Below are 26,492 nucleotides of genomic sequence, written 5' to 3' on the forward strand. Positions count from 1 at the left end.
TCAAAGAAAGACCTTGGCTAAAGAAAGCTCTTTCAAGTGGGAAGGGCATCATAGAGAATGGATCTTGAGGGAAAGTCAGGAGATGCCTTCCTACTCAGCTGCATAGCTCATGAAGCTGACAACCTGCAGAGTTATAAATGTTGTGGGTAGATTGCCTTCACACTGGCCTTGCAATCATCTGCTACGCTGAGCACCATTACATTTCATGGTGGACATTCTAAGGTGTGACACTGTGTACTCTGCTGTCAGGAGGCTTTCCGGGGAGAAGGGTCTTGCCAAGGATTTCTTGCACTCCCAGCCACCTGACTGGTTTAGTCTGAAATTTCAGTATTCCAGGGTAGTATGAGAAAGGCCCTATCTGGTAACAAAGAAAGCATAAGAAAGATGGCTAAGGGAACAAAGGGACAAGGCTTTTATTTTGTTCTTTACCCACAGATTGCCTTCAAAATAAAGATAAAGCGTCTAAGCCTGGCAGTGCAGGTCTCTTTAAGCTGGCTCCATACCCACCCACCTCATCCTGCACCTGTCACTGCGTGGGACCCTGTGCTCCAGGAAGGGGCACCTCACTGCCCCTTGAGCTCATTTTACCCCTCCTGGCTCTGCAGCGTTTCTGACCATTTCTGCCCAGGCCGGGACTCACTGCTGCCCGAGCAATCTCCCTTCTCTGCTTCTGGAGGGGAGGGGTTGTATGTTACCCGCCTTGTTTTATCCACAGAGGTTAGCAGAGACTGATACAGACAAACCCTTTTTCTTTCTAATTTTAGATTCAAGAGCACATGTGCAGGTTTGTTAAATTTGCCTGACGCTGAGGTTTGAGTTTCTATTGATCCCCTCACCTGAACAGGGAACACAGTACCCAATACACAGTTTTTCAACCATTACTCCCCTTCCTTCCTCCCCCTATTTTGGAATCCCCAGTGTGATGTAGACAAATTGTTTACTTTTATAGCTGTAATTAACCTTATTATAGTTCAGCCTCAACCCTTTAAAGAGGAGGAAACTAAAGCCCATGAGACTTGCTTAAAGATACTAAGTGAACATATTTATTTTTTAAAGTGTTAAAGTGATTAAACAATGTAGACGTGAATGAAATAAAAAGCGTAAGTTCCCCATCTTCATTCCCACTCCATAGAGCTGATCAGTATTTTTACTTGCAGACATTAGTGGAGCCGTAGAGAAAGAAACCTTTTCTCCCAAAGAAGGCATTACTTTACACACTCCGTTCTGCAACTTGTTTAGTTCACTTACTATTTCACGTCAGCCCATGCAGATGACTTAAAACAAATTCAAATGGAGAAAAGCCTTAGGCATGTTTTTCTCTGCACTAAAGAGGCCCTGCAGGTGGCTGTGGGCAACTTCTGCAGTGGCTTCGAGTGAACGAACGTAATTAGTAATTAAGCAAAGCGGGCATCCAGGACATTCAGTTTCATCTTCCTGGCACTTTAGTGTTTAGGAAGGGCCTGGCCTCTCGGGGAGCGACACTCCTCGCCCGGCCACTTTGTAAGAAGCATCGAGCGTGGAAAAGGGGCTGGGGTCAGCACTGGGGCCCTCTGCCGGGAAGAGAGACTGGCGGCCAGCACACGCGTCTCCCCAGGCTGAAATGGGGCACCCTCTCGCGGTCCTTCCCTCCCTTCCCGGGCTGGGTGGCTGGTCTTGGCTCTTCTGCGAGTCCCCCGCGGCTGCGGTCTCCCGGCACCCGCTGAGCAGCCTCGCCCGCCTTCCTCTCCCACCCGCCCCTGCGTGCTCTCCGGGGCTCCGGCTTCCTCGGTCTGGTGCCTGGTGCGTATTTTGGAAAATACCTGGCTCATAACCACCTCATTTCGCTCCCAGTGTCCCAGTGGGCCAGCGGACACACACGGGTAGCTGACTTCCCTAAGGTTGTGTCCCCAAGGCCTCCCTGGATTACAGCGCCCGCTGCTCCGTGTGACCCCGCGGGAGCCAGGACGCGCCCCGCCTCCCGGGGCTGCAGGTTGCGCAGGGAGCGAGCGACGCGCAGCAGAGCTGGGCTCCGAGGCGGATGCGCCTTCCTTTCCTCTCCAGAGCAGGCTGCCCGCCCGCGGAATCCCGCACGTAGAGCAACCTCGCAGTACCCTCGGAACAGCCCCTCTGGGGCGCGCCGGGCTGCCGCGGTGACCTTTCCGACGCCCCTGACCCCGCATCCCGAGGCGGCCGGAAGTGTCGCCGGCCTCCTCCCGGCGCAGCCTCCTCCCGGCGCAGCCTCCTCCCGGCGCAGCCTCCTCCCGGCGCAGCCTCCTCCCGGCGCAGCCTCCTCCCGGCGCAGCCTCCTCCCGGCGCAGCCTCCTCCCGGCGCAGCCTCCTCCCGGCGCAGCCTCCGGGCCTCCCGTGCAATCACTACGCCCTGGGGCCCGGAAACCGTTTTCCGGTCTTTCGCTTTCGGCTGGGGCGTGGAGGCCGCGGTGCTGCGTAGGCTGGGCCGGGCGCAGGAACAGCCCCGTGGAGCCCTCCCTGGCCGCCGGCCAGGCGGGAAACGTCGTTCCGGGGACCGGGCGACCCCGCAGCGGGGAGCGCGCCAGGTCCGCGCGGGGAAGTGGGCGGCGTACGGCCGGCACCGCCTCGCACCACGCCCCCGCGGGCCCGCACTTTCCCGGAGTGCACCCCGCGGCCGCCAGCCGGGGCGATGGCGGGGCTCTGGCTGGGGCTCGTGTGGCAGAAGCTGCTGCTGTGGGGCGCGGCGAGTGCCGTTTCCCTGGCCGGCGCCAGTCTGGTCCTGAGCCTGCTGCAGAGGGTGGCGACCTACGCGCGGAAATGGCAGCAGATGCGGCCCATCCCCACGGTGGCCCGCGCCTACCCACTGGTGGGCCACGCGCTGCTGATGAAGCCGGACGGGCGAGGTAAGGGCCGGCGCCCCTCCTGGAGCGCAACGGGGTCCGCAGCCCCGCTCCCACCCTCCGATCAGCCAGGAACCCGCTGCTTGTGGCGCTGGCCGCAGGAGAGAGGAGCCTGTCACCCTGTGGAGAATGCACTCCCAGTTCTAGTCGTTGCCCCTTGGCTCCCGCCGACACTGCTAGTGCCCCATCCCAAAGTGAGCATTTTCTTTGTGTGTAGCACAGGATGGGTATTTCCAAACCCCTGCCCTCGGTCTTTTCCCACCTCACCACTGCTCAGCTCTCAAAGCCCTGCCGTTTCCTCCTGCCTTGGCTTGGGAAGCCTTAGGAACAGAAGCTCCCTGGGAGCACAAAGCGGTTTTAAACTGGCCAACACCTTAACGCCCAGAGCCGCCCTCCTCTCGCTGCCACTTTGGAAAATAAGAGACTAGAGATTCATTGGACGCTTCCTCCCGGCATCACAAGACTTGACTGCTGCTTCAAGTTCCCGCTTGACCTTCATACTTTAGCCCTTTAAAGGATGTTACATAATAACAATTAAGAGACGGCAGGGCCTTCAGGCCGACTTCTTTGGAGGGTTTCAAACGCCTTGTTTATTAAAGAGTGAATTTTTAAATTAAAATCATGTTTTAAAACAGAGATGGACATTTTATTGATGGAAAAAAATCACGTTAAGTTAGAAAGCTCTCAAAAGTACCTGGTATTTACAACCCCCTGTCAGGGAGGGCGAACTCGATCTCAGCGTTTTATTTTCATCAGGGATTAAGTTGAGGTACCCAGAACTGAAAAGATTTGCCCAAAATGGCATATTTTAAAATTGGCCCAGACCAGAACCCAGTTTCCTCTGGGATTATTTGTTAGTAATCGTTTTACAGGCTGAGCATTAACTAACTCCAAAGCTTGAAGGACTTTTTCTCATTTTCACTTGTTTTCTCTAATAAAAATAATGCTGTCATTTCAACTTCACAAGATGAGGCCTCATGGAAGAGTGTTTACCAAAATATTAAAAATACTTTGACAGAAAAAAATCAAGCGAACTCTTTGCGAACCAAATATCATCATGACTGATGTAACAAGTAATCCAACACAGATATGAAAATCACACTGGTAAAAATCATCTCAGTTAATTCTAAAAGCAGAGCTAACCACCCCTTTTGTCCTAAGACTTTATGGTATTAAAAAATAAATTGTACAAAAATATAGATTTTCCCCTATCCCCTACCCCTGGAAAGTAATATACTGAAGTCTCATCATATTCTTTTGGGGATTCCAGTAATTAAAATCTCTAGTGAATAAAGACCTGTTTCAAAACAACCTGTGAGCTGACTGGACTATTTAAAGTAATTCTCCTTGTAGTCACTTTCAGAGTGAAGACAATGACGAATACTGTCTTTTGCAAAGGGACTTTTTATTCCACCAACAAATTCTGGATTTTGGCATCAGGAAAACCACTGTTCAATTTCCAACACTATATCCAAGTTGTTTGAGAAATTATTTAAAACTCTTTAACTTAGAGGGTTTTCTTTCTCTTTTACTTGTTAAAGTGACTATATTACAGAGTTACTTTAAGGATTAAATTTATTGCATGCAAAGTTTCTAGATCACTGTCTAGAAGTCAGTTAGAGTAAGTTCTTTAGGTGACAATCAAGCATTTAGTAAGGCCCTGCTTCGTGCCCAGTGTTGACCTCAACAAAGTTGGGGATATCAGAATATTCTAAGATACAGTCGTTGTTCTCAAGAATCTTCTCTTTCACATACAAGAGGTGTTGCGTTTCATTTTGTGGCTAATGTCCAAACGCTGGCCTCAGCCATTTCACCTTGAAGATTGCAGTTGGCTTCCAACCGGCCTCTAAACTCTAATCTAGCATTTTCCAGTCCATTGTGACAATGTCTGCCTTCCCCAGCTACTCCCAGCTGTTGGCCCTGCTGCCTTAGAACCACAGATTGAGACCTCCCTGTCCCCTCTGTCAGACCAGACCAGGGCAGGCAGTATATTTGCATGACGCAGGATGATTGACACTGGTGATTTCACCCAGCTCCCTTCATAGCAATTTTGACAACTGCTTCATCTGAGAGACATTTGGAAGCAGCATAGTTTATGGTGAAGTTCTGGAGTCTCGCTCGGTACAAGCCAGCTTCCATCATTTACTAGCTCTGTGATACTGGGCAGTCATTAGAAAGAATGCCCGTTCTGGGACATCAAAACCTAATAATTATTATTCTCTAATAGCTAACATGCATTATGTGTGTTTATTTGCTGTGGCAAATACTATGTTGAAAAAAACTTTAGACTTACAGAAAAGTTGCAATATTACAGGCAGTTCACACATGCTCTCTACCTGGCTTCCTCTAACAGTAACATATTACAGAATTAGTATATTTATCAAAATGAGAAAGCAAACATTTGTCCAATACTGGTCACAACTTTCTCATCTTGATTGAATTTAAAATTTGATGTTTTTCCCCAGAATTTTTTCAGCAGATCATTGAGTACACAGAGGAGTACCGCCACATGCCGCTGCTGAAGCTCTGGGTCGGGCCGGTGCCCATGGTGGCCCTTTATAATGCAGAAAATGTGGAGGTGGGTACGTGTGAATATGATCAGTATTGTACTGTGTATGTGACAGTGTGAGACTCTCACCAGAATCAATATAATGTGTCCTTATATTTCAGCCATTTCAGTACAAAAAACATTCCATTAAGTATTTTAGACTATATAGGTGCAATTTAATGCTTTCCAGGTATAGCCTGAATCCTGGGAGATTAACATTCTCCAGATATAAGTGCACAACTGCTATCAGTCCCATTATATTTATTCTTTTTTTGAAAGGATATCCTTTTTTTAGAAACATAAATAAATTATTCCGCAAGGCAAGCACTTGTTATCCACCAGACACTATTTTAAGACTTCAAAAATATATGACTAATAAAATATGTTTTCCTCAAGTTGCTCAGGGTCTCATATCAATGATAAACTTAGTCCAAATTTAAAAGACAATGCAAATTTGACATTTATGGGATAAATATTACAAACCCATGCTATTGAAATTAGTCCTCCAAAAAGCTGTAGTCTTTTTACTTGTTGAAAGGTCTGGGGAAATCATCTTGTAGTGTGGTGAGAAAAGGATTTGGGTCAGGAAACAAAGATGGGGTAAACAGAGCTTCTCTTCATCGACCAAAATTAAAGACTGAATTTCCTAGGAAGTAGTGCCAGGACATGTCTTTCTAATTATGGTGAAAATGTTGGAGTTTCTCTTGCTTCTCCAGAATCCTGGTTCAGAGAAGAGAGCAAGAAGGGCAGACAGGATTTCTGCCGCTGTTGGCCTAGTGTTAATAGAAGTTGGTGTGGTGGATGCAGATGGAGATCTGTCCAGAGTAGGGGACTTGAGCAAGAAGCCTGGTGGGCACCCTGTGCTCAGCCCTAGACCCCATCCCTCCTCCCACTTCACGTGGACTCTGGGTGATCCGATCACGTTCATGGCTTCCATTGCTGCCTCTATGCTGGGGACACTCTGAACAGGCATCTCCAGCTCAGGCCTTATCTTGGCTGTCTCACTTGCTTTCAGACCACAGCAACCTGAAGGCCTCAAAGTTACCATCACCTGAAAATACACCCATGATTTCCATCTCCCCAGATGTGCCCACCCTCCAGATTCGCCTCCTCCCACCTCACTGTCCCCCTCCCCACATTAAATAACTCCACTTGGTTCCTGGTTTATGGCGGGAACCAGAGAATCATCTGGGACATCTTTCTTTCCCCCAACTCCATTGAGTCCCCAAGACTGAATGCCAGTTTTATGTTCAAAACTCTAACTGAATGTCTTTGAGGCACAGGACTGAAAATGAACCATGGAGAAAATAAATGTTGTGAATGTCCTAGAAACTAGCTGTATTCTAGCCAGTATTCCTATAATTACAGGAAGGTTGTTTGATGTCTGTATGTCTCTAAAGTATGTTTTTCTCTTCCTAAGGTAATTTTAACTAGTTCAAAGCAAATTGACAAATCCTCTATGTACAAGTTTTTAGAACCATGGCTTGGCCTAGGACTTCTTACAAGGTATGCCAGTGTACCTTTGTAAAGCTGTCTATAGAAATGGTTACTTCTACGTGCAACTTGTTATTTCAGGAATTAACACAGGGTAGCTTTTTCTGTAGCAGGACTGTGCTCTCAGAAAGGAGGAGAAAGGCTGGAAAGGAAGGTCCAGCTGGCGGCTGGCCTTTGCCCGCCAAGAGGCCAAGAGTCCAGGTGAACAGTTATCTTCAGCTGTGGTATTCAACAGCGACTGTCGCCAGTGTTCAGGAAGACTCAGGAGGTCCTGATGGACGGGAGTGGACGGGATGGAGGACACAGTAAAGCAAAGGAGTGTCTGGAGCAGGGAAATCTTGAAAATCCAATCAAAAAGATGGTCAGCCCCAGAGAAGTACAGTGAGCTGGTATCTAGAAACAGGGCTCCATCCTCTGAGAGAGGGCCCCACAAGAGCAAGGCAGGAGCCTAGCAGGGACTTTGGAGAACTGGAGAGGGGAGATATCAAGGTAGAACCATGGAGTGTGAGGATCATCTGAGGACTGAGGTATTGATGGAAGGAGAAATAAATTTATTATTAGAAACTCGGAACTTAGAAATTGAGAAAAATTCTTAAATTTTTCAATTTTATGAATGCTATTTTAAACATTTATAGAACAATGTCCAAAATACTCATATTTTGTAACTATAGATGAATATTTTATAGATATGTGTATATCTTTGTCATTCTGCCAAAAGCACTTGAGAACCTGTAGATGAAGCTGTTTCAGGAGAATTTTGTTGACTTGCTATATTTATGCTTTAATCGTTTTGGATGTTACTTTTCTCTTTCTCTCTCTCTCTGTAGATATATTTTTTGTAACCACATATTTTATTTCTAGTACTGGAAACAAATGGCGCTCCAGGAGAAAGATGTTAACACCCACTTTCCATTTTACCATTCTGGAAGATTTCTTAGATATCATGAATGAACAAGCAAATATATTGGTTAAGAAACTTGAAAAACACATTAACCAAGAAGCATTTAACTGCTTTTTTTACATCACTCTTTGTGCCTTAGATATCATCTGTGGTGAGTCTCATCGATCTGTTTCTAAATTTATGGCATAAAGAGAAAATGGCCCAAATAGGAAATCACACTCCACCGGGAAGGCAAATGGGGGGACGGGAAAGGGTGATGGGCTCTTCAGCGCGGTTCTACGGCCGCACTGGCCTTCTGAGGAGCAGCAGCCACGCCCAGGGCTGTGAGTGGGGCAGGCATGGAGCAACTGCCCAGGGAGGTGAAGGGAAGGAAGAACAGGAACAGGGAGTAGAGGTGGACCGTACAAGAGAAGAGGGTAAAGGGAGGAAGAAGAATTCTGAAATATACAAGGACAAAGCAGGATGTACGTCTTTAGTGTCTGCCGCTGCAAAATAAACACGAGATAACTAACGTGCGTGAATTGAATGGTTGCTTCTCACCCATATTTTATAGAAACAGCTATGGGGAAGAATATTGGTGCTCAAAGTAATGATGATTCCGAGTATGTCCGTGCAGTTTATAGGTAAATGGAGTCCTTTCGGTTATTTTAACAATTATTATTGATTTAGGCTTTAAAAATTATTGCTAACAATTTCTGCGTTGTATCTTTTTATGGTTTCAAAATTAAACATTAAACTAGAAGTTAACCTCATCATGTAAGCATGTGTTTAAGCAGTAAAGGTTATGTAAATTATGGCACATCTAGATTATGTAGTAATTTAAAATGATTATTCTCTAACATTGAGATTACATTATATTGTACATAATGATGCTTACATTATGATGCTGAGAAAAGAAAGATATAAACAGTTTTCTGTACCATGATAATTGTTATATTTAAAAATTATTCATAGAAAAAAACTAGCAGATATTATAACAGAATGTTAGCAGTGGTTCTCATTGTCTCGTGTATGTGTTTCTCATTCTTGTGCTTTCCTTTTGTTGTTATTCTTCTTCACATATTTTCTGCACCAAGTAGGTATTGTTTTAGTCATTGAAACAGTCAATTTTACTCTAAAATTGCTTGCAATTATTCACCTGTTAAAAGGCAGGGCAAGGACTTGATGAAGTACAGAGAAGTGCATTGAGCTGAGTATATTTAAGTCTCCTGCTCATTTCACTTCATTTTAACCAATATTTATTAGGCATCTGTGATCTTCCAATCACTGCACAGGGTACTGACTGGTTTTGTAGTAGTACACAAAACAGAATAACACAGGAGGCAGGCATCGGACAAAGAAATTCATGAATTGTAATAATTGCTCAGGAAGAAAAGATCAAATTGATATCAGAGAGCAAAACAAGAAAGTGTCCTACAGAGTGAGAGGCCAGGAAAGGTCTTTCTGAAGAACCGGCACCTAAGCTGGTCCTGCAGGAGATCACATAGGGATCTTTCTGCTCTATGGCTGGACATGAAAGGGAGGTGCTGGGACAGCCAAGTGACGGTTGGGTACTTAGAGAGCCCTCGCTTGTAGAAGAGGGCAGCCAGTTGTCTTCTGTCACTCCAGAGGAGTGGTCAGACCAATGATGGACCTTAAAAAGAGGCCGATTTCATCTCAAACCCGGGTGCAGAGGTCCTAGGCAGAGTGGGAAACTCGCCCTGGAGAAACAGAAGCAGAGACCAAATGGCTATCTAGTAAGGATGTTTTATAATGAATCCTTCATTCCTTTAAAGCACCCATTATTTTCTGAGGCTTCATGGGATGCGTAATAGCCCATGCCTTCACTGCTAAGCATAAAACATGGAGCTCTTAGTAGCCTCTAAGACAATCATCGTCATTCCCACGATTGCCTTCATCAAGGCCAGGTACTAAAGAAGTGCTCAAGAAATACACATTTCTGATACAACAGCTGATGTATTTTTATCCCATTTATAGAATGAGTGAGATGATATTTCGAAGAATAAAGATGCCCTGGCTTTGGCTTGATCTCTGGTACCTTATGTTTAAAGAAGGATGGGAACACAAAAAGAGCCTTAAGATCCTACATACTTTTACCAACAGTGTAAGTCCCTGACTTTTAAAATTGTGGTAAAACAGACATAACATAAAATTTCCCTTTATAACCATTTTAACTGTACAGTTTGGTGGTATTAAGTGCATTCACGATGTTGTGCAACCATCCCCACCGTTCATTTCCAGAACTTTTGGTAAGTCCATGATGTTGATGTTTTGTTAACATACCCGGTGTAGGACTATGGAGCCTATGTCTCAGAAAATAAAAGTTGAATAATAATAGAAAACAATTTTTCATATAAAAATTATACTTAAATTAAGTATAAAAATGTATACTTAAATTATGTAGTCAACAAATATTAATTAAGTACTCGCTAAGTGCTAACCACCATACCAAATGTTGGAAATGTAGTAATGAGTAGGACATGTGTATATGGTCCGTACCTGAAAGGAAGTTATTCTAGTAGGAGAGGTGATCTATCAACACATAATTACAACATGTGATATGAGCTATGAACACTTATGAACAAACAGGGTGCTGTGTAAAAGAATAAAGGAGCAAAGATCTGTGTATAGGAGTTTTCTGGAAAATGTTTGGATTCGGCAGTCATTTTCAAAGGCAGAGGGCATTGATAGCAGTATCTTAACATGGAAAACATTAAAACTAACTAGTTATTAGTATTCTATTTCCAATTCAAAAATAACCAGAAGATAGTGATGTTGTTTTGAATATAGGATGTCAATCTTTGTGTTAATAATGTGTTTTGAAAAAGCAAGATTTAATTTAAAATATACATCAAATTATAATTTCAGTGTATTAAAAAACTGCCTGTTTAAATATGTCCTTTCTTTGCTGTAAATTTTGGTTAAAATCTATTGGAATTACGTCCTTGTGGTGAAGTACACCCTACCCCCAAGAGAGCAAATGATGAATAAATCAGTAGATGTTCCATGAATGCAATGTTGGCTGAGCTGGCCACAGTGGAGTGTGATCACCTGGTTATAGGAGAATAGCCAGCAAGTTATATTTCATAATTATATTTTTCCTTAAATTTTGTGCATTAATATTTAATGGCAATAATTAAATGAATTCCAGACTGAATAGACAATTTTATTCATTGAATAAACATTGAGAATTGCCTACTGAGGCCTGGGCTCTAGGAATTCCACCAAGAATAAAAAAAGACATGGTGTTTTGCCCTCAAATTGCTTAGAATCTATTCAGGCCACTTAGTAGCAGGTTTGGTCAATTACCTGGTAGGAAAAGAAGGTTGAAATGTACAACCAAATTAAGTGTATTGGCCTTCATTCTTTTATCCATCCAAGAAATATCTAGTGAGTATTTGTTAAATGCCAAGCAGTGCTCTAGAGGTTGGAAATGTATCAATGAACAAAGATATGCACAAGCATGGCAGTGTTTGAGTTGGAAGAGAAAGGTGCTAAATAATAAGTATAACGTAAGTATAATATCACATTATAATAATAAGTATGACAGAAGTATCACATAATGTCAGGTGGCAAGGGAAATGGAGAAAAATAAAGCATTGTTAGGAAGCGTCGCAGTGCTAGGGACGGGGGTGGCAGGGATGAGGGAGGTCTCTCTGATCGTGTGACAATGAGCAGAGATCTGGAAGAAGGGAGGGGGCAGCTGTGCAGGCCTCTGAGGAAAGCATTTCAGGCAGCAGAAATCGCAAGCATAGAGGGTGAATTCACTAATCTGCTTGCTGTTTCTTTTCTCCTCTACAACATGTAATTAAGTCTATAATTAGACTGTTGTATAATGATTGCATTCAATCTACCACTTAAACTTTTTCTCATTAGCGCAATCAAATCTCTAGGGTACTATCTAGTAGACTATGATTCTATTCTTGTGTTGGAAAGACTGCAAAAATAGCACTTGAAAATTAGGAATTTGCGTGACATTAAATTTGTTTTTAAAAGTTTCACCAGATAATCCCCAAAATATTAATGAGGCTTTACTGTATTTTCACAAGAGCCTATGTTGTCGAAATGTTGAAATAGGCTTAGAAAAATAAATGAAAGAAACTAGCATATTTTATAAGAAAATGTGTTAACTAGGGTGCATCCAAGTCCAAACAGAAGCATGTGATTATCATTCAAATCATACAGGTCATCGCTGAACGGGCCAATGAAATGAACGCCAATGAAGACTGTAGAGGTGATGGCAGGGGCTCTGCCCCCTCCAAAAATAAACGCAGGGCCTTTCTTGACTTGCTTTTAAGTGTGACTGATGACGAAGGGAACAGGCTAAGTCATGAAGATATTCGAGAAGAAGTTGACACCTTCATGTTTGAGGTATTGTATATTGTTAGGTTCAGATATCATTAAACAAATTTCAGTTATTGTTAGAATCTTTAGCATTATTTTTTAAAACAATCAAATTTTAAAGTAGTTTAACTAAAGAAGATTCATTATATTTTAATTAGAAATTACAAAATTTAAGAAACTGATTAAGTACCAGCTCAACTTCTTCAGAAAACGGTTTTGACTAGTGCTGGGCAAAGCAGTAGACACATTTGTTTTTCCTCAAGAAAACCTAAGATTTGTCAGAGTTTTCCCAAGCAGAAGAGCAGCCAGAGATTGCTCTCAGTTCTCCATGTGGCTTCAGGCTTCCTTCTAACCTCCCAGACATGCAAGTCCACTTCCTCACCACCTGCTTTCTGAGGTTCCAGCAGATGAGCACTTAGCTGCTGCCATGAGCTGCTCTACCTAGAGGACAGTAAGAGCCCTCCAACAGAGAATCAGCCAGTTCATGATTCTAAAAAGATCTCTGATCTCAAATTTATACATACATATGTGAAGTACATTTTAGCAAGATAGCCTAAATATTAAATCCTACAAAGAGGGACTTTCTCTATACGTGGATTGCAAAATAAATAAAACATGGTTTTTAGAAGCCATGTAGTAATATCGTCCACATGGAGCAGAGTGAAAGGCACCTGAGTTTTTAATGGCTCTGCCTGCCACCCACGTGTGAGCTGCTCTGCGGCAGCCTCTGGCGGCAGTGCCAGTGTCCTGCACTCTGGTGTGAGGCTCCACGACACGGTAGAAGAAGGTTGTGTGAAGGGTCTTTCGATCCGAGTTCCAGTTCAGGCTCTGTGCTGATTAGCCAAATAAGATAGTTCTGTTCATTCCAGAGTTCTGTCACAATTTTCCTATGTGTAAAGCGAGAGATGGACTACGTTGGTGGTTTTAAACTTTTTTTTTTTTTTTTTTTTTTTTTTTTTTTTGAGACGGAGTCTCGCTCTGTCGCCCAGGCTGGAGTGCAGTGGCGCGATCTCGGCTCACTGCAAGCTCCGCCTCCCGGGTTCACGCCATTCTCCTGCCTCAGCCTCCCGAGTAGCTGGGACTACAGGCGCCCGCCACCATGCCCGGCTCATTTTTTGTATTTTTAGTAGAGACGGGGTTTCACTGTGTTAGCCAGGATGGTCTCGATCTCCTGACCTCGTGATCCGCCCGCCTCGGCCTCCCAAAGTGCTGGGATTACAGGCGTGAGCCACCGCGCCCGGCCGGTTTTAAACTTTTTTAAGCAGAAAACTTTACTGAAAATAAATCTTAAGCAGAAAATGGACATCTAAATTAGCTGAAAAGTAGAGAGGTGTTAAGTGTGTGGGCTCTAAGACCAAATCCCAGCTAACATGCTGGAACCATGACCTCAAGCACCTCACCTAGCCGTTCTGGGCCTGAATATTCTTATTTTAATAGCACAAGCCTCATGGAATAGTTATGATGATTAGATTTGTAAAGGTGCTCTGAGAATCGTGATTGGCCCATAAGTATGCGGCATATACCGGGTGTTATTATTGGATGTCGGAGTAGAGAGCTCTCACATCTTCACCTTGCCCATGTACTACACACACACACGCATACACTCATGTAAACCCATGCACACACATGCACACACCTACACACACACATATGCTCATGCACATACACATGCACAGACACATGTATATACCAACATACACACATTCACATATACACACATACACAAACACATGCACACACCTACATACACTCATGCACATACATGCACACACATACACAAACATATGTATATCCACATGCGCACACACCTGCATACACTCACACAAATATATACACACCCAGATACTCATGCACATACACACACATGCACACATATACCCACATGCACACATGCATGCATACACATACATGCACACACCACCCCCCACAGAGGCACACATTCATGTACATTTATGCAATCATACAAAAACACATGTACACACCTACATACATGTGCATATACACATACATAGATGCACATATATACACACATGCACACATAAATGCACACAGCTATGTACACTCGTGTACATAAGCACAAAGGCACACACAAATACATGTACATATCCACGTACACACATTCATGTGTGCACACCCCCATACACATATGTACACACATGTGCACACACACATCCATCTCCTACCAGGAACCTCTCAATCTCACGTAAACAATCAGAACCAGACTAATGATTTTTCTTCCAACTCTAACATTCCTTGACATTCTAATTGTTTTCTTCTTTGCATTGAAAGGGAGGCAGCATACCAGGTGTGAGTGTGACACTGTGGCCTCCTCCACAGGCCGGTGCAGGCTGTGAGTGTGATACTGTGGCCTCCTCCACAGGTCGGTGCAGGCTGTGAGTAACACTGTGGCCTCCTCCACAGGCCGGTGCAGGCTGTGAGTGTGCTACTGTGGCCTCCTCCACAGGCCGGTGCAGGCTGCAACTGCCGAGGTTCCAGCTGTGAGCTAAAAGTGGGCGCCCTCCCCTGCTCCACCAGTGTGCCTCGGTGCTTTACGTTTGCCTTATCATGCTTTCTGCAGTTGGCAGATGAAATGAAATCGGAAGTTCAGCAGACTCCTCTTATGCATTTGGATCAGGCTTCCGCTCATAAATTCAAGGAAAGCTATTAAAATTGTTTAGCCAGAATACTTCCTTCCGTACTTAGACAACTGAGCACAACGGGCCGGAGCTCATCTGGAGTTCCGAGTAGGTTTTGTAACTGCAAGTGCTAGGAAAATGCAGAGGCGCCGACCTCAGGACCTGTAGGCTGTGTCTTTTAAGAATTGCAGAATAAGCCCCGAGCAATTCATTTTAGGAGCTGTTTTATAAAACAAGTACTTTGAAGATTTCTGCACCGAGAATGAAATATTACAAAAATCACTTGTGCCACATAGGAAAAATGGAAAAGTGAGATCTTTTATAGAGGAAATAATTTGTTTTTTCTTTTTGTCCTCAAAGTTTCAGAGAGGTAGATTACTGTTATTGACTTTCCAGATACATTTTTTTTTTCTGAAGAACTCACCACTTTTGCATATGGAAATGTGCTAGGGAGATGAGGAGGTAGATAAGAGGCCAGGGCCTGAAATATCAAATGGGTGGGGAAGAAGGTTGCCCGAGACATTACACTAGCGTAAGAGGTGGAGGCGGAGACGTTACGCTACCGCTAAGAGGTGGAGGCGGAGACGTTACGCTACCGTTAAGAGGTGGAGGTGGAGACGTTACGCTACCGCTAAGAGGTGGAGGCGGAGACGCTACGCTGGCGTAAGAGGTGGAGGTGGAGACGTTACGCTGGCGTAAGAGGTGGCGGTGGAGACGCTACGCTGGCGTAAGAGGTGGCGGTGGAGACGCTACGCTGGCGTAAGAGGTGGCGGTGGAGACGTTACGCTGGCGTAAGAGGTGGAGGTGGAGACGTTACGCTACCGTTAAGAGGTGGAGGTGGAGACGTTACGCTGGCGTAAGAGGTGGCGGTGGAGACGCTACGCTGGCGTAAGAGGTGGCGGTGGAGACGCTACGCTGGCGTAAGAGGTGGAGGTGGAGCGTCCTTACTGCACAGGGTGTGGAGGGAATGGCGTGGGCTCAGCTGGCTTTGTCATCGGACACGCCGCAGGCTCAGTTTCTGCCTCTGTTTCCCACTAAGCTGTTTAGCACAGAAGAAGTTATTTAACCACATCTTTGGCCTCAGTTTTTAATCTCTGAATTGTAAAGAACAGTAATGAGTCTTTCATGGAGTTTTTGTGCAGATTAATTCAGTTTCTGCAAAGTGCTTAGTATTTTGCCTAAAACTCAGCAAGTATGAAATGAGGTTGTTGTCAATTTTTACTGCGGAGGATATGACTTAGAACCACACCTCTACCCCCTGGTGCCCGTCATCAACAGGTGAGGCCCACCTGACAGATGGGGGAAGGCAGAGAAGTACAGCGCTGACAAGCAGGCTCGTGAAAATCAGACTTTGTTCTGTTCACAAAGGCGCAGCTCACCTCGTGCCCATGGAACGCCGCCTTTATTAACACAGCACAGGCACGTCCCACCAGCGTGCAGCACCGTGCGGCGTGGAACTGCCATCTCTAGGCATGAACCTCCCCTTTTCAGGCTTGTTTCCTTGTTTATCACCGAGGCAAGGTGCAGCACAGAATTCATTTCTTATGTTTGCAGTCACAGTGCAGTCATCAAATCGAGACAATTCAAAAGAGGTTTCTGGTCACTCCTAATCATCGCAGCGTAACTCCGCTTTTTAAGCTATTGTTTTCTGCATTTGTAGGGGCACGACACAACTGCAGCTGCAATAAACTGGTCCTTATACCTGTTGGGTTCTAACCCAGAAGTCCAGAAAAAAGTGGATCATGAATTGGATGACGTGTTTGGTATGTTTGGCCCCTTCACTGGTTATATTGTGGTACTAAGTCCCCTGCAGAGATGTCACTGTGTTGTAAACACAGTGTAATGAGCAGGAAGGCTCCCCCACGGGATCCTTTCCAGTACCATCCCCTTTGCAAGGCCTCGTCCATTCACTCACAGGCCTCTGCCAGTCGCCTGGCAAGTGGCTGTACTAGGCTGGATGCTGGGGTGCACTGATGCGTGCTGCTGTCCTCAAGGGTCTCACTGCTACCCAGGCGAAACAGAAGCTTTGAGTCATGGGTCGTGCATTTGAGTGAAGAAGGTGCTATTTGGGAGAAAGGAGGAGCTGGTGAAACTATTTAGAAAGGTACAGGAAAGCTGTTTCGCAGATTGCCTCTCACCACAAAGGAGAGAAAAGGTGGATTAAAAAGGTGGATTAAGCTACGAGGAGATACATTTCCATTACACAGCAAGCAACCCGGAGGAAAAGTCTTGCCAGTAGGATGTCCCAGACTTGCCCTTTTGCTCCCAGCCATCCCTACCGTCTTGGCTTTTGTCCTCATGATTGACGTTCCAAGCATCACGTTCATCTTCAAGGCAGGAAGACAGGGGAGGTGGGGGTACCGGGTGTGTTGGTGTCCTGTGGCTGCTGCTGTGACAACTCCACAGACAGGGAGGTTCACAGCAGCGACGTCTGTTCCCTCACAGTTCTGGACACCCGAGTCAAAGATCAGTGTCATTGAGCCCACATCACCATGTGGGCAGGGCTGTGCCCCACTGGGAAGATATCCACTCCTTGTCTCTTCAGCTTCCGGTGGCTGCCAGCATTTCTTGGCTGACAGCCGCATCACTGCCATCTCTGCCAGTCTCTGCATCGCCTTCTCTTTTCTCTGGGTGTGTGTGTGTGCATGCACGTGCATGCATGTGTGGTGTGTGTGTGTGTGCATGTGTGTGCTTGTGTGTCTTTCACAAGCATACTTGTGACATACTTGTGATGGCGTTCAGGGCTCACCTGGATAATCTACCCACTGTAAGATCTTTAATTTAATCAAATCTGCCAAGAGTTCTCTTCTTCCAAATAGGGTAACATTTACAGATTGCAGGGATTAAGACCTGATATTTTGGGGCCCATTATCAGTCTGCCACAAAGGGACTTCCATCGATTTTATCCTTGTTGAAAATCATGTGTCATATGGCCCCCAATAGCTGCAAGGTGAAAAGGAATAAAGGTGAGTTAGCCAAGCAACAAGTGGTATCTGATGCAGTTTTATAGTGAGAAGCAGGGAAAGAAAACTAAAGGAATAAAGCTGGAGAGAGAAGGCATTCTAGAAAGAGAGGAAGCATATGAGCAACGGCACAGAAGTGGAAAGGTTTGTGGTGTGGAGGGCAATCGTGGAGAGTGAGAGACCGCGAGAACTCATCTCTCATTCACTGGGAGATGAGGATGGAAAAGCAGTTTTGTGTGCAGATTGTGCCGGGACTGGAATTTCATATTAAGAGGCAAGCTTTTATTTTGCAGAATGGACACCATCTAACATTTTTGGCAACATTTTTGTCATCATTTTATCTTTTTAACACTGATTTTAGTTTTGCTTAGATTGCCTTGAGTGGATAAATTTGGTCTTCCAAAAGCTCACAAGTTCTTTTGGAATAGGCTTCAATCTTTTGTATCCCCTACAAAGTTTAGCTCATTACCAGTTTCACAAAGCTTTGTGGTCCTGCAGAATGAGTGACACAGTCATCATTACTAGAAGCTTTGCTCTGTGCTTCTCGTGTTTTCTGCTCATTGTGCCTCACTTTTTCTTCTACCCCCAATCCTAGTTCTAGAATTTTCGAGCAACTAAGCTGGGTGCGGTGGCTCACACCTGTAATCCCAGCACTTTGGGAGGCCGAGGTGGGCAGATCACGAGGTCAGGAGATCGAGACCATCCTGGCTAACACAGTGAAACCCTGTCTCTATTAAAAATACAAAAATATTAGCCGGGTGTGGTGGCAGGTGCCTGTAGTCCCAGCTACTCGGGAGGCTGAGGCAGGAGAATGGCATGAACCCCTCAGGGGGTGGAGCTTACAGTGAGCAGAGATTGCACCACTGCATTCCGGCCTGGGCAGCAGAGCGAGACTCTGTCTCCAAAAAAAAAAAAAAAAAAAGAAAGAAAGAAAAAAACATTTGAGCAACTATTCTTTGTGTAGTGAGTTGCAAGTATTAATTCCTTATGTTATTTTTTTTTTACTGAGGTAAATGTCACATAACATAAAATCTACCATTTTAAAATGTACATTTCAGCAGCATTTAGTACCTTCACCATGTTGTATGATAGTTACGTCTACCTAATTCCAGAACATTTTCAGCACCTCGAAAGGAAACCTGGTAGGATTAAGCAGTCCCTCTTGATTCCTCCTTCCCCTGGCCCTGGAAACCTCTGGTTTACTTTCTGTCTCTCTGGATTTACCTATTCCGAGTACTTCCTATATATGGATTCGTACAATATGTGACCTTTAGTGTCTGTTTATTTTACTTGGCACATTGTCCATTTTATTTTGATTATGCATAATGTTAGAAATTCTGCTTTAGCTGTGGCTATTTAGCATCCCCTGCCTTGATCCACATGGTCTTCTTTGATGGGTATTTAGCATCCCCTGCCTTGATCCACGTGTTCTTCTTCGATGGGTATTTAGCATCCCCTGCCTTGATCCACGTGTTCTTCTTTAATGGGTATTTGATGGGTATTTAGCATCCAGTACCTTGATCCACGTGTTCTTCTTCGATGGGTATTTGATGGGTATTTAGCATCCAGTACCTTGATCCACATGTTCTTCTTTGAAGGGTATTTGATGGGTATTTAGCATCCCCTGCCTTGATCCACATGTTCTTCTTTGATGGGCATTTGATGGGTATTTAGCATCCAGTACCTTGATCCACGTGTTCTTCTTTGAAGGGTATCTGATGGGTATTTAGCATCCAGTACCTTGATCCACGTGTTCTTCTTTGAAGGGTATTTGATGGGTATTTAGCATCCCCTGCCTTGATCCACGTGTTCTTCTTTGATGGGTATTTAGCATCCAGTACCTTGATCCACATGTTCTTCTTCGATGGGTATTTGATGGGTATTTAGCATCCAGTACCTTGATCCACGTGTTCTTCTTTGAAGGGTATTTGATGGGTATTTAGCATCCAGTACCTTGATCCACGTGTTCTTCTTTGATGGGTATTTGATGGGTATTTAGCATCCAGTACCTTGATCCACGTGTTCTTCTTCGATGGGTATTTGATGGGTATTCAGCATCCAGTACCTTGATCCACATGTTCTTCTTTGAAGGGTATTTGATGGGTATTTAGCATCCCCTGCCTTGATCCATGTGTTCTTCTTTGATGGGTATTTGATGGGTATTTAGTATCCAGTACCTTGATCCACGTGTTCTTCTTTGAAGGGTATTTGATGGGTATTTAGCATCCCCTGCCTTGATCCACATGTTCTTCTTTGATGGGCATTTGATGGGTATTTAGCATCCCCTGCCTTGATCCACGTGTTCTTCTTTGAAGCGTATTTGATGGGTATTTAGCATCCAGTACCTTGATCCACATGTTCTTCTTTGAAGGGTATTTGATGAGTATTTAGCATCCCCTGCCTTGATCCACATGTTCTTCTTTAATGGGCATTTGATGGGTATTTAGCATCCCCTGCCTTGATCCACGTGTTCTTCTTTGTTGGGTATTTGATGGGTCTTTAGCATCCCATGCCTTGATCCACGTGTTCTTCTTTGTTGGGTATTTGATGGATATCTAGCATCCCCTGCCTTGATCCACGTGTTCTTCTTTGATGGGTATTTGATGGGTATTTAGTATCCAGTACCTTGATCCACGTGTTCTTCTTTGAAGGGTATTTGATGGGTATTTAGCATCCCCTGCCTTGATCCACATGTTCTTCTTTGATGGGTATTTGATGGGTATCTAGCATCCCCTGCCTTGATCCACGTGTTCTTCTTTGTTGGGTATTTGATGGGTATTTAGCATCCCATGCCTTGATCCACCTGTTCTTTTTAGATATCTGCACCCCCAGCCCCCACTGCTCTTTCAGGTCATCTTATCTACTTGCTTTCATCAGGGAAGTCTGACCGTCCCGCTACGGTAGAAGACCTGAAGAAACTTCGGTATTTGGAATGTGTTATTAAGGAGACCCTTCGCCTTTTTCCTTCTGTTCCTTTATTTGCCCGTAGTGTTAGTGAAGATTGTGAAGTGGGTAAGTATGCTATACCTAAAGTAGAAGGGAGAGGGAAACTTTCTAATGTCTATCTTGCTCCGGTCTCATAATGTATTGACTACTTCTTGACAGCAGGTTACAGAGTTCTAAAAGGCACTGAAGCCGTCATCATTCCCTATGCATTGCACAGAGATCCGAGATACTTCCCCAACCCCGAGGAGTTCCAGCCTGAGCGGTTCTTCCCCAAGAATGCACAAGGGCGCCATCCATATGCCTATGTGCCCTTCTCTGCTGGCCCCAGGAACTGTATAGGTTTGTATCCATCTGAATTGGTTTGACCTTTCAGGCCCACTTGATGGTGGGTTTCTCACAGTGATTTCTTTGAGACGTGATGTGACATTGCCCATATGCAACAGCCTTAAAAAAAATAGGTGGTTTCTTTTTTCCCTCACTGTGCTTTGTAGTTTTAAAATATTACGGTCAAAAGGTATATTAGTATATTCGCCTGCATGGCCTTCCATAGCAAAATACCACAGACTGGGTGGCTTAAACAGCAGAAATTTATTTTCTCACAGTTCTGGAGGCTGGAAGTTCAAGATCAAGGTGTTGGCAGGGCTGGTTTCTCCTGAGGCCTCTCTCCGTGGCTTGTAGACGCCATTTTCTCCTCATGTCTTCACTTGGTCTTTCCTCTCTGTGGGTCTGTGTCCTGATCTTCTCTCCAGTCAGACTACACTAGGGCCTACCCCAATGACCTCACTTATACTTACTGATCTCTTTCAATTACCTGTCTCCAAATACAGTCATATTCTAAGGTACGGGGGGGCTTAGAATTTGGAGAGAGACACAATTACCCATAACATAAAACATAATTAGCTTCATGGTAGAGTTTCAAAATGTTGTAGAGTTTTAATTACAGTAGAATATAACTTATTGTGGTAAAAACTTTATTAACGATTACTTATGGTTAACCTAATTTTTGTGTTTATTGCTTTTAAGAATTTCATTTTGCAAATCAAAACAGAAAATTCTTGCCATATGGCCAGCTAGTACTTAAGCAAAATGAATGCACATCACCACCCTGCATTATACACCCTTTTAGTTTTAGTATCTCTAGCATTTTGTCATTTATGTAAATGCAGACATTGGTAAAATGAGGCCAGAATGAAACGGGTGAATCTGAAGCTTTTTTGGTGAATCCATAGTAAACGAAAGACCCACTAAGACATAATCTAGAGTAGTGAGTCTCAAGCTTGAATGAGCTCAGGATTTATCTGGATCAGCTGGAGTACAAATTCTCTGATCCTCCCCAGCTATAGATATGCAAGGTGGGATCAGGGAGGGAAACTCAAGACTCTTCATTTTTAACAAGTGTCCCAAGCCATTCTGATTCTCCTTCCACCTACTGCGAAAATGTCAAATGCCTTGCTTCCTATGATAGGACCTCTTGTTTCTCACATTTGGGGTAAATCTATAACTAAAGCGATGGTATCTACATTAATTTGAAGGTCAAAAGTTTGCTGTGATGGAGGAAAAGACCATTCTTTCATGCATCCTGAGGCACTTTTGGATAGAATCCAACCAGAAAAGAGAAGAGCTTGGTCTAGAAGGACAGTTGATTCTTCGTCCAAGTAATGGCATCTGGATCAAGTTGAAGAGGAGAAATGCAGATGAACGCTAACTATATTATTGGGTTGTGCCTTTATCATGAGAAAGGTCTTTATTTTAAGAGATCCTTGTCATTTACAACTTACAGATCATGAGTTCAATATGCTTGAATCCCCTAGACCTAATTTTTCCTTGATCCCACTGATCTTGACATCAAGTCTAACAAAGAAAGAGTTTTGAGTTTTGTATTTTCTTTTTTCTTTTTTTTTTTTTTTTGAAACCGTGTCTCACTCTGTCGCCCAGGCTGGAGGAGTGCAGTGGTGTGATCTCAGCTCACTGCAACCTCCACCTCCCAGGTTCAAGCAATTCTTCTGCCTCAGCCTCCCAAGTAGCTGGGATTACAGGTGCCTGCCACCATGCCTGGCTAATTTTTTTGTATTTTTAGTAGAAACAGGGTTTCACCATGTTGGCCAGACTGGTCTCAAACTCCTGACCTCAAGTGATCCACCCGCCTCAGCCTCCCAAAGTGCTGGGATTATAGTCGTGAGCCACCACGCCTGGCCAGAGTTTTTTATTTTCATCACCACCATAGATGTTACAGTTGGCTGTGGTCCCAAAAGTAGAGTTAATTGTGTCAGCACCCAAGTAAACATCTAACAGGTTTCTCAACAGAGGAATCCACAGTCCAATTCCACTTCAATTGATAGACCCAAAAAATATAATTTAATCAAAGTTCTAGAGTTTTTGTTTGTTTGTTTGAGATGGAGTCTTGCTCTGTCGCCCAGGCTGGAATGCAGTGGTGACATCTCGGCTCACTGCAACCTCCGCCTCCCAGGTTCAAGTGATTCTCCTGCCTCAGCCTCCTGAGTAGCTGGGACTACAGGCGCCTGCCACCACGCCCAGCTAATTTTTGTATTTTTAGTAGAGATGGGGTTTCACCATGTTGGCCAGGATGGTCTTGATCTCTTGACCTCGTGATCTGCCTGCCTCGGCCTCCCAAAGTGCTGGCATTACAGGCATGAGCCACCATGCCTGGCCCAAAGTTCTAGAATTTTTTAAAGGTATTCATGGTGACTCAGGAATACACACACACACACACACACACACACACACATACACATACACACACACATATAATTTGAAAGAGGTGAGTATGTACTCTGACTTCAGCTCTCAGGGTTTACAAATTATATTAGTGGGATCAGTTATGACAAGAATAATCATTATAGTACTTTTCAGATTTTATAACCTGGAGCAGATTATTTTAAGTTGATTAGTAGGGTCTGTTACAGTTATTCTTTTGATCGTGCACTTATAGTCTTCATTTAATTCCTCATAGAATCCCAATCACCTTGATATATCATATTATTGGAAGAGATTCATCTTCATAATCTCCAGTTTTTTCACAGTGCCTCACAGAGTTAATCATGCCTTTTGGAGCTAGAAGGACTTTAGAACTTATCTAGTTATGCTCCTTTATATTATAAGTAAGGGAATAGAATCAATAAGACAGTTTCTGCCCAAAGTCATGTTACCAGTTGGTGACAGAGCTGGAAATACGTAGAGATCTATACCCTTAAATCTCTCCACTCACATGCTGATATACTTTCTACTACAATATGCTATAGCTTTATGGAACTCAGGGTGATGATCAGATGTGTCATTAGAACATGAGTCCTCTGCTTCTGATTCAGGCATACTTCTGGGATTCTTCCATCTTTAAAGGAAAAAGGAAGCCATTCATCTATATTTAGTAACCCAGTAATATCTCACTTAGTTTAGGGTTAGACCTTTAGTTAATTCAACCTTATAGATCATACTTATGAAGGTGATAACTGACACGTGTTCCCTGAATTTTAATTTGATAGGCAATACATCTACCCACTCCATTATTTTTTAAAACTTCATTTAATAGTTTAAACAAGATTGGTTTTGTTTTCAAATTTTATTCATTCTTCATAGAATCACAATTACCTTTATATATCATATGTTATTGGAAGAGATTCCTCAGTAATCTCCAATCTCTCATAGTGCCTCACAGGGTTGGTCAATGGCTTTTGGAACTGGAAGGACCTTAGAACTTATCTGTTACGCTCCTGATAGCCAATAGCAGATAGAAGCGTGCAATCAAGAGGGTAGGACATGTGTTCTTCAATGGATATCAAAGGAAGAGGTTGCAAACCAAAGCCATTTGGCAAGCCCTGTAGCCTGGGCCATTTAAGACAGGGGCAGTCTCAGCCAAATTGCACCCATTTAACTATCCCAAAGAGCCACAGTGCCTACAACCCAGGCCCTAAGTTGATGAAGAAAAAGTCAAGGAAGGAGGTGATACAATTGGAAATATCCCCATCAAATGGTTAATCTTATTATCTAGAAAATGGGTATATTAGAAAAAGTCCTTCCAAGATGATTTTGGATAATAAAAGTTGTATTTGTGGAAATTGGTATTATCTCTGTTTTATGCACTTACATTTATCCCTTACATTTTGTTTTTAGTGACCCTACATGACATTAAATTTAAAACATTGTTTAATGTTACCTTTTGGCTTGAGAATGTCTTTCAGTTCCAGAATTATTGTTACTCATATTTTAATCAGTAAGTCATTTAAGCTATGACAGAGCAGGAATTGAGAAATTATTTCATGTGCTACAGTATTGAAATGTGGATGCTGCCTTGTTTTATAAGAAGATGATCAAGGTTTGTGTGCCCATTACCTTTCCTCTACCTGAAAGACGTGTCTCAAGAAAAATAAATTCTATTTTAGATGCAGGTGCTGCATTTTATTCCAAGAATTGATATCAATTCAAAACATAGAAAACCGTAAAAGATAAATCAGGAGATGGCTGATTCATAACGGGTAATAAAATAAATAGCACTTTCGAGCTGATGTCGTCAGTGACTCTTGGATTTTCTAACGAAAGGTTCCTGTACTGTTGTCATAGAGTGATTGTGAATTTCTCTGACTCTGAAGAATCAACTAGAAGAAGTAGAATCACCAGAACATTTTGCTCAGCTGAAAGCACAAAGTAAACTCAGTTACTGGGAATCAGCAAAAACCACAGGCATCACTGGTCCCAGGGATTTAGAGTCCAGAAACCTCTCCAGGTGATGGACTGTTGATTTGGGGCTCTATGCATTGTCACAGACAGCTGGGGATATCAGTTTCTGGACCAAATGACCCAATAAGAGATGCTAGTCATAAAAATCCATTTTTATCTGGAATGTTTCTAGAAGATCAAAACCTTTTTCCTTCCAGCATCTAATGCCTGAGTGATACATTTAAAAATTTTTAGTCTGCCTGGGCACCCTCTTTTTCTAGGAGCAGCACTTTTTATTTTTGAAATTATCCTACAATGAATTACCGGCTTTTCTTCTGTTCTCATCTTTTTCCTTCCCCAACATACACACACTGTAAATATGTGCCATGTTCTTAGGCAATCCCACTTTCTCAACCTTTGTTGAGTGACCCAAGCAAGGTTAAATTCGAGTTCTCCCCAACGAGTTTTCCCAGCTGCAATTGAAGAAGAGATACAGTCCATCTCTGTGGTGGAAACTCCAGGTTGTGAAACTCAAGATCAATCAGCAATAGAACCTCTGGAGCAGCTGCTGGGTGATGAGAAGAAGCAGGCAGAAGAAATGGACAGAATCCTGGAGGAACCTGAGTCCCACATGGCAGGTGATGCTGAGGCTCACTGCATGTCTGCCCTGCCCACTGTTCAGTGGGTCCACCCTACTTGGGAACCCAAGAGCCAGTATATTGCCGTTTGCTTACAAGGACTGTCTTTCATTTATGACCAAAAGCGAGTTAGTGTGTGTCAGGTCAGCCGAAGGATGAAGGAAGGGCCCCCATTCTCTGGATATGATCTTAGGTCTTCACCCTATTTTCTTTGTGCTGTTCAATAATTCTCTGGATTGGATCATCAGCATATATGCCCACCAGTCATTTAAATGCAATACCATTTAAGAAAATGCAGAGTTTTCTCTTTTCTAGATAGTAGGAAAGTTAAAGTTACACTGCATTGTTTTAGAAGACAGCTAGGCTTAACCTAACACATCAGTCTAGTTTTTTGGTTCTGCCTTGATGACTTTCTGGACTAATTAGTCATTTTTCTCCTCTAATTAAACCAGGTTCATTTTCCTGCTGGCTAGCTGTATGCCACATTTCAGGGATAAATCTC

General features: G+C 43.7%; 2 protein-coding genes across 2 annotated transcripts; one reads left to right on the plus strand and one right to left on the minus strand.

Annotated features, from left to right (window-relative positions):
• Nucleotides 1-398: 398 nt before the first annotated feature.
• Nucleotides 399-2,946, minus strand: LOC100986260 (collagen alpha-1(II) chain-like). Its single transcript, XM_008977162.5, has one exon. The coding sequence runs from the start codon at nucleotides 2,157-2,159 to the stop codon at nucleotides 1,443-1,445; it is 717 nt and encodes a 238-aa protein (XP_008975410.3). The 5' UTR covers nucleotides 2,160-2,946; the 3' UTR covers nucleotides 399-1,442.
• CYP4V2 (cytochrome P450 family 4 subfamily V member 2) lies at nucleotides 2,639-25,194 on the plus strand. Its single transcript, XM_003823491.6, has 11 exons — nucleotides 2,639-2,852; nucleotides 5,315-5,427; nucleotides 6,818-6,903; nucleotides 7,753-7,943; nucleotides 8,346-8,415; nucleotides 9,770-9,896; nucleotides 11,978-12,163; nucleotides 16,433-16,535; nucleotides 20,613-20,747; nucleotides 20,841-21,020; nucleotides 22,214-25,194. Exons 1-11 carry the CDS (start codon nucleotides 2,639-2,641, stop codon nucleotides 22,384-22,386), a joined length of 1,578 nt encoding a protein of 525 aa, XP_003823539.1. The 3' UTR covers nucleotides 22,387-25,194.
• The last annotated feature ends 1,298 nt before the right edge of the window (nucleotides 25,195-26,492 follow it).

Source organism: Pan paniscus, chromosome 3 (assembly GCF_029289425.2).
Source record: "Pan paniscus chromosome 3, NHGRI_mPanPan1-v2.0_pri, whole genome shotgun sequence".
Lineage (NCBI taxonomy): Eukaryota > Metazoa > Chordata > Mammalia > Primates > Hominidae > Pan > Pan paniscus.